This window comes from Taurulus bubalis (assembly GCF_910589615.1).
Source record: "Taurulus bubalis genome assembly, chromosome: 18".
In the NCBI taxonomy this organism is placed as follows: domain Eukaryota; kingdom Metazoa; phylum Chordata; class Actinopteri; order Perciformes; family Cottidae; genus Taurulus; species Taurulus bubalis.
Genome location: NC_136606.1, coordinates 13,654,307 through 13,665,553, shown reverse-complemented (window position 1 = coordinate 13,665,553; position 11,247 = coordinate 13,654,307). Strand labels below are relative to the sequence as shown.

General features: G+C 40.8%; 1 protein-coding gene across 1 annotated transcript in view; it reads left to right on the top strand.

The window, feature by feature from the left end:
• Positions 1-1,247: 1,247 nt before the first annotated feature.
• Positions 1,248-11,247, top strand: part of ctnnd2a (catenin (cadherin-associated protein), delta 2a) — a gene marked incomplete at both ends in the record, with an annotated part of 191,130 nt that continues 181,130 nt past the window's right edge. The window contains one exon of the mRNA XM_079233923.1: positions 1,248-1,376. Within this exon, the coding sequence (XP_079090049.1) occupies positions 1,248-1,376 (129 nt within the window). The remainder of the gene's footprint in view (positions 1,377-11,247) is intronic.

The window sequence follows — 11,247 nt, the reverse complement described above, 5'->3', positions numbered from 1 at the left end:
TTTTATTATTTGTAGAATTAATCTAAATTGCTGCATTAGCACTCAGCATGTAATGATAGTCACTATATTGCTGACTTGTGTAGCTTTTGTTCGAGGCTGGGATCACAGGTTGAGCAGTTTCAGAGATGTCGGGAGACAAAATATCAATATTTCAATCAAATACGAATTACTATAAGGCCTAAGAAACAAACACACTTCAATGGAACATGTATTTCTATGAGTGGAAATTGGCAACTACACGCTCATTCAGCAGGAGAAAACAATATCGAAGAAGGTTGCACAGAAAGCTGCCGAAGCGGTGTTATGTCCATACTGGTTTTCAAACTAACTGGTTTCCGTAAGCTTCCACGCATTGTGTTCATCTAACGGCAGCATCAGTTGTGGTCTGCCTCTGTCAACAGATTCATCACACATTCACGAACATAAACATGACTGACGATTTTCAAGCAGCATCTCATATCTTCTGTGAATGTGGTCGTATGAGGGAGCACTTCATCACAGCAGACGACGGAAAAAGAAGTTCAAGAAAATTTATCTTTTGCGAGATCGTGTTGAGCTGGATTAGATCTCACAAGTGCAAAACAATACATTACCTTTGTACTGCATTGCATTGCAAGCCACATGAGCTGTCATTGAAGCGTCCTGTTAACATTTTGTTTTGGGTTGATATAAAACGACTGGTACATATTTATCAGTGTTTTCTTGAGGCTAGACGGCCACATTGTGATAGCCTGTTACAACGTATTATGACAAGGATTAATTGGCAATTATTTAGTGAATTTTGATAGTATTGTCTAATTTCCACTGCTTAAAAATGCTCAGCCTTCCTCCATGTCACCCAAGCTTCTCGCTCATCCACCGGCAAAAACACCGCCGGTCCTTTCGCATCATCCAGCGGATCTTCATGTATTGGAAATGTAAAAGATTGTGCCTTAAATCCCCAAACATGTCTTCATGACCGGTTTGCTTAGCTAGACGCTCAAATTTGATTGCATTTTTTGGGGGAAATGCCCCTACGTGCAGCATGATTCCTCAAACTTTTAACAGAACAAAATTCCTCGAAATTGTAACAGAAGCTAAAGACGCTCTCCGTTTCAGTGGGACTTTAAACAAAGTTGATTTATTGTGCTTAACAACTGGATTGATATAGATGTGACCCATTTATACTTGCCCTTTTTTGTTTTATTGCTTCTTGAAACGTCAGCTTAATCATGGTTCTTCTTTGTGTTGGTTTGTTCACATTAGCAATGCCGGTGCCCGAGCAGCCTGCAGAGCAGGAGAAGGGGGCCATGGTGGCCCCTGTGATGCCAGCCTCCAATGGAGACAGATCTGAGGCAGAGACGACCTCCTCCATCCTCGCCTCTGTCAAAGAGCAGGTAGGAACTCTCCAATGTACATGTGTGTTTCCTCTTCTCGCCCCTCATAGTCCTTGAACAGCTTGCTACTAAGAGGTTGTCACCGTTATTCAGGGGGAAAAAGGCACTCGGCTGCCTTAAAGTATTTAAAAGAAACGAAAGATTGATTACTGCCAAGGGAATACGAGAGTGTAATGTATGGGAATGATGGAGATTACGGGGCGAGAGTTGTAGCCAAGTAGACATAATTGAAAAAGTCATTAAAATCAAGGCAATTACTCGACAGGGAACGTTGGCAGATAGCTGCAGCGCTGCAAGAGGTCAGGCAGTCATGATGCTGTCTGGCTTCAAGTTGGGGAAGAGGGAAGGAAAGCAGGACGTAGAGATATGGAAAGGGGAGATGGGGTATGAGAAAGTCAGGATGGATGGGTTGGTTTGGCGTGCGTAAGGAGAGAGTTGGGTGCAAGACAATTGTAATGTTTTCCATTGGACTCTTCTCACTAATTCAATTAGGGATTTGTGTTTAACCTTGGACTTATTTCTTTGTGTAATGGAATTACGTTTCATTTGGATTTAGCTCATCAGCAAGTGCAATACGCAATAGATTTATCATTTTGCCTATCTACATTGACTCTAAAGTTCTCCTTAATTTAATATCGCAAAATATTCCATTTAGCCGTACTGACCGAAGGACAAGTGCTGATGGCAATTTACTTTTTTTTCTTCTTGCAAATGGCATTCATTTGTGTGTGTGTGTTTTCTCTCTACATGAGAACCTCTAAGTGCTCTCACATTACTGAATCCCTGAACCCTGCAAGGTTTAGTCAGATCCATGCTTCGGACCAGATTTGAACCCGCAGCTCCCCCCTACTGCTGGGAGAGCAAATGTTCAGAAGTTACTTAAAAGGGAAGACATCACAGACATGTAGCCATTGTTGAAGCCTTATTTCCTTCTGCAGTGCGACAGCTCTAAAAACTGCTCCCTTGAGGAAAAATTATCTGAGCATTCAAGATGAGTTCCTTGTTCAGTCATCAAAAGGCAACAGGAATACCTTTGCATCCAGGTTTTCATCAACATTTGTTATTATGTTACAATAAGCCAAAATAAGCCTTGGGGAGGAGGTGGGGGGGGATTTAGTGACAGCTGGAAGGTATTTTCCCCTGTCCGAAAATGCATCAGTTTTCTAACATTCCTGAATCATTAAAGCAAACCATATTTATTTAGATCCATGCAGCTTTACTGATAAACACCATACTAATGCAACATTGAAAATAACCATATATTTAACTCTATTGATGTGGAGTTTTTCCCTCCAGACAAACATTTTTACATACTTTGAAGAAAAGCACGAAACAGTCCACAGGGTTTTCCTGAATGCAAGAATGAGGAGGCACCGCCTCAGTCATGTTTCATCATGCCTCCAGCTCTCGACAAACTCTGACGGGTTTCTTCATGGAAGACACTGTTTTCTCACAAGCGTGGCACTTGATGGATTCCTGTCATTTGTAACGGCTACTGCGTCATCACGCCGTTGTGGTGGCGCTGTATCGCAATCAGCACAATGCACTGGGAAAGGTGGCGCCAAAACTGCAGAGGAGGAAAAAAAGAGCCGTCTGTTTTTGGAAGCCAGCCCTAGAGACATGGAAGTCTGTCACTGACAAAGAGACTGACTGACATTGCTCTTTCAAAAATGAACATGCGACACAGTGTTTCCATTGGTAACTCTTTGGAAATCAGTTGGAAATCTATGTTTTTGTCAATAATATTTTGCCAGTGACATTACATTTATATTTTATATTTATATCAGTGTGATCCTACTCTCTGTGGTCATTGCTTGGACCTCTCCATACTTGTAGATGGTCAGGGTTTACGTTACAGATACTACCACTGACTATCCCTCTAACAAGTTGGCCACAATCCTTGAGCAAGGTATTCAACCTCCGGGTGCTCCATTGGAGCTGATTAGTGGCCGGCAGTAAAAGACAGGGGCTCGTACTGAATAGTTACAAAATACAAATGGCTCTGCAGTAACTACATTAATGTTAGACACAATAATTCAAAACTGATAGTTCATTTTGGAGATCAGATGGGGAAGCAAACTGTTCATTCTCCATAAATAGTATTAGCAGTCACAGTTTGACTGTGTCTTCATGATGGCTCTACACCAGACACACCAGAATGTATTTATTGCATCAATTGTTGCATTGATTTTGTTTCCAAAAATTCCTCTATAATTAATAATTGCAAACAAGCATATGCTTCTGATTACACAAACCTTTAAAACTACTTCAAAATAGTATTGATAAATCCACAATTATATTTTTTAACCCATTTGCTAGAATTTCAGGAGAATTTCTCCAGCCTCCCTCCACCTGCACTCGTTTGTTTGTGGTCCCATACTATGGGTAGTTTGTATGTAGATTGATACATTTGGTTTCAGCAGATTTATTTGCACAACACCATGATATTTCATGAATAATACATTTCCACACCGGGCACACATTAGTGTCTGCATAACATAATTGATGGTATGGAGAACTCAGAAGTGTGGTATTATGTGATAGTCTTTATATGTTCTTCTTTTAGCACATCTTAAATATAGAACATATTTTTCATTGATTTCCACGCAGTGTGTAATAGATGCATGATGTACATGTAAAAAAGGTTAACTCTAAATATAGCTCTCACATCCTCTGTCCAGGTATATATGCATATGTGTGTGTGTGTGTGTGTGTGTGTGTGTGTGTGTGTGTGTGTGTCTGCATATTACTCCAGTAACCCAGCAGACCCACTCCCGTTGCGGCACATCTTCATGCGTAACACACACCTCTCTCCACGATAATGTACCATCGAGGATGCACACATGGCTTGGATTCCATTTAGTCGACGCCATCTGTCTACTTGTGTGTGTGTGTGTGTGTGTGTGTGTGTGTGTGTGTGTGTGTGTGTGTGTGTTTCTGGTGTGACATGTGGTATGTTTATGTTAAAGAAACCAGCCCTGTTAGCCCTGAGGTTTATTCAATTATTTTAATGCTGATGGCTTTGGATAAATGGGACACAATTATACAGGGAATCAGTTTAACAATTAATTTATAAAGTGTTCAGTCAGAGTACGGAGAAGATGGCACCACTCCTTGGTTTATGAAGGGATGTTTTAAAGCCCTGAGTTTGCCAGTTAGTGGGCCAGAAAAATCCATATTTGTGAAACAGAATGGATCTTAAGTATAACTGAGATGACACAAGCATGTTGCGATGCTGAATGTTATGTTTGTACTGTATATCTCTGAACATATTTTACATAATGGTTAGTTAGGGATATGACTGTATTCAGACAATGAAGTAAAGAAACACACTGCAATAATGAAAACACAAGGATGCAACACCACCGATACCTACCTGCAGCTTAATTCAATTCTTGCCGTTGTGCTTAAAAAAATACATTTTGTGCTTAAAAAAATACAGCTTCACTCATGAGTAGGCTACCGTAACGCTCAGTGTTAATGCAGACAGTACAATTAGCCAATTCATCACTCTTAGAGACACAGCAAATACACTCAACAACAAAGATACCAGTGAAAGAGAATAAAACCAAAATGCTGCATTTGACATTGAAATTCACAGCTGCACTGCGCAAGGTATAAAACCTAATTATGAGTGATGGCAGTAAGCACCTTAATGACAATCGGTCTAGGTTACACAGGACATGCTATTTATTAAACACTTGATCGGAGCTACAACGAAACAAGCCATAACATTAACACATAGCAAGACTGAGCTGTTTAGCCTTAAAGGGACCTTATCTAACTATACAAGTCAGGTATATACTGTGGAAAAGGAATGTCTTTGTTCTTGTCGCTTTTGGTACATTTCCAATAGGGAAAGTGGCATCCCAAAATATAAGTGCAGAGGATGCTATGCACAAGGATTTTATTCAGCGTTTTGGCTCACTCGGGAAGTGGCCGCTTGAGGCTGCAGCTGCAGCGGGGAGGATATGGCCGGGGGGAACCTCCAGAACCTGAGCTGCCGACAGCCAACACCAACTCGTTGTGCTTTTGCTCAAATTGCCGTCCAATGTCAACAGAAATGGATTAGTTCTGCTGTGATTTGTATGCTTGCGTGGGCACTTTTTATTGGATGCTATCGCGATGACAACCCCAAGAGAGAGAGAGAGAGTTAGAGAGCCTTGTGCTATGCTATAAGAAATGGGAAAAAAACAAGATGGCTGGCAGATGAAGCAGAGGCTGGATTAGGAAGGTGGACAGTCAATGAAGTGCACTGCGGACCATGGCTGCACCTACTTGAAGGGCAAGAGATTTGGACCTTCAAGCTGTTCTACTGGAGAGCGAAATTAGGAGACTGGAGATGGAGGCAGAGAAGGTACGGGTGAAAAAGGAGAATCTTGAGCTTGAGAAACATAAACTTGCCTTTTTCATCTATTAGATCAAAGGGCTACACAATTGAGAATGACAGCGTATTCATGAACACATAAATAATAATAATAATAAAAATGAATAAATAAATAGTCCACTTTTTTAAAGGGTAGCCATTGTCTGTAAACATTACAGACAATGGCCGTCCCTCCTCACACATTATGTCTCACAGTGTGCTCTCACTCCAGATGCATTCGTCATGTCTTTGGGCAGATCAATACCTTCATGCCACCACATCAATTAATTTCATGTCTACATCGCACGCAACCTGAACATTAAAGCTATGGAAGGCATTATATGTTCGGCAATACTGGGCTCAAATTCCATCATAACCTTTCGGCATATTGTAATTCAAGTGACGTGAGAGAAAACTAGACTTCTACACCTCCAAATATGACGGCATCAGGATCACAATAACGATCAGGAAGATGATTGAAATGAATTACAGGTAACTTACTGTATGATGGATGATGATTGAAACTAGATTATAGTTTAGATTACTGTATAAAGCTTGTCTTGGTTACTTCTGTTGTTTTTGTTCTTTTACTTTAACCAGACAACTCTCTTCCTCGGGGTACCACTCAAATTACAATATGCTGAAAGGTTATTAAGGAATTCTTGCCCAATAATGCCAACAATACTCTGCCTCCCCCAGTATTAAATGAGTTTAAGCCTTTCTTGTTCACAAAAAAAAGGTATTTGTTCAATTCAGAGTCAATACAGCTGAAAATACCGGGTATGCCATAGTTAATGCGACATTGTGTGTCTTTCTGCTGGTTGAGTAGACACACTTACTGGTGAGCCACACATAGCTTCACAGTACCCCGCCTGATGAAGTTCTATTGTGTTTTGAGAAACCTACCTCCAAAAACTAAAATCGAAAAATATATTACCCATATTTACAAAATGTTTCTCTTTATTCAATTCAGTGTATGTTGTATAACCCAGAATCACAAATTACAAAATTGCCTCGGAGGGCTTTACAGTCTGTACACAAACGACATCCCTGTCCCAGGACTTCACATCGGAAAAAAACAACTTTATTATGCTAGTTGATAGTTATAATATACCTCACACTGTGAGCTACCCGTTTTAAGTCAACAAAGGGGTCAAATTAAATAAATATGAGTCAGAAAGCTCAACAGGAAATATGCTTCATGCAAAATGTCTTCAATCTCAGACAAATGTCAACTGGCTTTCTCCCTTGTTAGATTTTTCATATTTAACAGCTTCTGTTGTACAGTTGGAGCCATTTGAGTTTCTCAAGATGCTTTGCACTATGTTGCATCATGCCTTGCCTCGGGAGAGCTCCACAGAGACCAATTTAACCGGTGCTGATTTGCTCTACAATCTATCAGTTTTCTGCATATTTTCATTTAGCCAAAGTTAATGTCCTGCTCTGTTTCTGGAATAAGTCCTTGCAATTTAACCTTTTTTCTTGCTAAATTATGATCTGCATGTAGTTCATGTTTTGCTTTATCCCTAACTGATACTGTGATTTAATGACTCCACCTATAACGGGTTTAATGAAAGCTGTTATATTTTCTCCCAGCGGCCAATTAATCTTTCGTGAGAAAAATAGTCTGGTTTAAAAGAGGTAACGCTTTCTTCATCTCCACATTTCATCATCTGGCCAATTTATTATTTTCAAATTACGTTCTATTATTCATAGATTATGGTCATTTGGTGTTATGGGTTGGTAAACAATTATACACTCTTTAGAGCCAGAAAACGCCAGAAAACATGAGTTATTGAGCAGTCACAGAAATAAATCTTTTGGAAGAAGAACATTTTTATGGTGTTTGAAATATTCAGTTGTTTTATGTTTCTTAGATCCTGCTGGCTGCTTGATTTAAGACATAACCAGAGTTGGTTTTAATGTCTGGATGCTGTCTGAAAGTGAAATGACGTCAGTCTGTCACATTGATTATGTAATTAATTTGTGCTTTTGTTAGCTTTAAGTTATTGTTGCTGAAAAGGGCTCTGCCTGTTTTTATTAGTTGTTTTTGCATGTTTCCCTACAGTGTGTTTTTCTTCTTTTCCTAATGTAGCATTGTAGAATCTAGGGCTGGCCATGATCCAAAAAAATCTTAGTTGACTCACTCATACGATTTTATTGACTAATCAATGAACTGATTTAACACTGAGTTTCTTCACAAGGAACCCCACACTACTTTAAAACTTTAAAACAGAGATGGGCTCATACGTTCTTTTGGAAATAAATCCTCCTGCATGTAAGAAAGCATACAAAAAACAACTTATTATTGCGTACTGTATAGCAAACACTGATTTGGCTTTCAAACTTAAACATCTCATATTTTCTGACCTTTTCAGTTTTCATTGTCATCATTCATATTTTACTTGACAACGTTGTTGTAGCCATCGCTGTCATTGTCATTGTTATCTGTTTTATCTTTGTTATCCTCTTCCACATTTACACAAATACTTTGCACGCCTTTTCTGCATGTTGCTTAACTACATTGTGTTGCTCCCGCTTTGAGTTTGTTGCACGTGAGCTGAAAGTATCCATACGTATCCACGAGAGTTATCGGGGTTTAACAACTAAGGGAGGCTTTCATTTTCAAAGGAGCAAGGTCTTTTTGAGAGCCCAGAGGGTAATGTATTCTATCCTCTAGCCTGCCCGTTATTCTCCAGACTACTTTTCTTTGCAGGAGTTCAAGTGCATTTCATTGGCCTTTAGAATGAGCTGAAAACTTTCCTCTTGTTAATATGCTCTCACTAAGCTTAACCACTGTTTTGGTTATTGACTGCACATCTTTGCAACACACAGGAGTTGCTTTTGTACTGGTGTTTGTGTGTTGTTTACAACTTACATTTGTGTAGTTGTGTGTGTTTGCTGCCTCACCTTTTTACACAGCCTCTCCCTTTCTCTCCCCTTTATCGATACCCTGTCAATTGCTGGGGTTGATTGCTGTGTTTTTCCGATGTGACAAATAACTCTGTTTCAGGGTCAGAGTGATGGAGAAGAAACAAATCCTCCCACACGTCCACGGCTATCAAATATAGCAGCTGACAAGAAACCTTGTGTCTCCTGAAATTCTAACATGTCACAAACATGGGGGGAAAAGGTATATTCCAGTTCACGGCAGTTTCAAAATAATCAATAAGGATTTCTGATGTTTGTGGAAGCTGAAATCTAAACCTCCAGTTAGGGCTGGGTGAAAGTATAATCTCCGTGTTTTTCTTATCACATTCGTTATATTATTAGATTCACCTAGCTTTTAAAAAAAAAAACACACACTATGAAGTTTCACCAACCAAAGTTGGATGCTTGAAGAAAGAAAAAAAAATTAGACACATGTTATTGTGAATTTGTGAGCATTCTTCTCATATCTATTGGAAAACGTTTCTTAGCAGGGCTGCCGCCGTCACAGTGCTACACTCTCCTCCTATTCGGCGGTGTGCCTTTGAGATGCTGGAATATATTAGTCGCGCTGCTACTTTTAGTTGCCACAGACTTTCGCTAAAAACTTAACAGCGGACGGTGTGTTTTTTCAAGGTTGTTGAGGAGCTGGTTTTTTTTGGAACAAACTCCTCACTCTTATTGCGCGTGCTGCCATGTTGATATTTTACCGCATTCATTTTTATACATCGTCCCAAACCATGAATACAAACTGATTGATATAACGATTTTTTTTTGCCCAGCTCTACTTTCAATGTTTGCAAAAGAAACTGGAAATCGTAAAGTTTCTCACTGCCATAACCGCATGAAGTGTGCTCTTTCTGCTGTGGCTCCGAAATGACACTGTCATACCACCTTACAGTTAGAACTTTGACAGCACATTCAGAGAGTCAATGTGCTGGTTCAAAGCTTTTTGTGCTTTCAACCTATCTGCCAGCCTCTCGGCCGGTGGTTTTCAGCCTGAAAATTGGGTTCCCTGCCTCTTTCACTCTGTGTGTGTCCTCAGTGTCCTTCAAAATGTGTCTCTTTCACTGTGCCAATGTAGGAACAGATCATTTAGCCAGCGGGCATACATTCTGGTCTATGTGTGTGGAAAACGATGTGTGTGAGTGTGTGTGTGAGACTGGACTAATTAAACATATTGTATGTACAGTAAATCTCTTCTGTGCATGCAGTATGGCTGTGTATGGGCCTATGCCTGCTCTCCTGTGTGTGTGTGTGTGTGTGTGTGTGTGTGTGTGTGTGTGTGTGTGTGTGTGTGTGTGTGTGTGTGTGCGTTTGCAAAAGTCAGGTGGATGAGTACACCGCAATCTTAGAGATGGTTATCTGTTTGGTAGCGAGGAAATCGTACAGCTCTGCCAGTAAACACACTCAGCAGGAAAGAATGGGAGGCATGGATGCTTTTTGCTTTTTACACACACACACACACACACACACACACACACACACACACACACACACACACACAAATATACACACACACACACACACACACACACACACACACACACACACACACACACACACACACACACACACACTGACACCGATATTGGATTACACTGTGGAGCCAAACTGGTTTTTCAGCATGTTTCCAGCAGTGGTCTACTACTTGTAGGCCACTGCTGGTCATTCATTGAGTAAAGAGCAATGCTGTATAAGTCGTAACCTGATTCAGTCCCAAATGTTAATGTATGTAAGAATCATATTCCTGGTGACGACTCGTGGCTTTTAGATGAAGCTAAAAGCTGTCATGTTTTTTTTCATGCAGGCTTGAGTGGGAGGTTTTGTCACGGTAGCAGTATCACCCTGCCATTTACTAACTGAGAGAGCATCTGTGGGAGACTGGGGCAGAAAAGGGTGCTGTTCAGCTGCCTCACCCTGGCTGTGGCGGGGGAAGAATTATTAGTTGGCCCGAAGGCTGTTGTGCTCTTTGGCACTGTTGTTGTGTGTTTAGTTGGGTGTGTGTGTGCGTGCGTGCATGCATGTGCTTGAGTTTGTGTCTGCCAGTGGTGCTGCAATGTTCCATTTAGTCAACATCACCCAGCCAGCACCCCCACTGTACTGTCACCATCATCATAACTGGCAGCTGGCAGGCTACATGCTACTGCAGCTGCCATGCTTTGGGCCAAAGAGAGAGGGAGCAGGAAGAGAGAGATAGAGCAATGAGATGAAACGGGAAAATGCATTTGAGTTGAGCGAGAAAGAAGTGTGGTGAGAAGAGGTAAGAATATGTGAGATGGGAGAGAGGGGGGGAAAGGACAGAGGGCCCAGGTAGAAGATGCAAATATTTGGAGAACGTTATTGTTTGGAAAATGAATTAAATGAGAAACAGGGAAGAAAAAAGAGGAAGAGAGTGCACGAGAGAGAGAGAGAGAGTTAGAGAGAGAGAGAAAGAGAAAGAGAGAAAGAAAGCTGAGGTTCAGTGGCAGCCATCCAATACCCAGCACTCTGAGACGACTACCAAACCAGACTTGCCAATTACCGTTTGAAGGTCAATCAGTGAAAGGGGAATCACAGTACAATGCTGTTTGTACA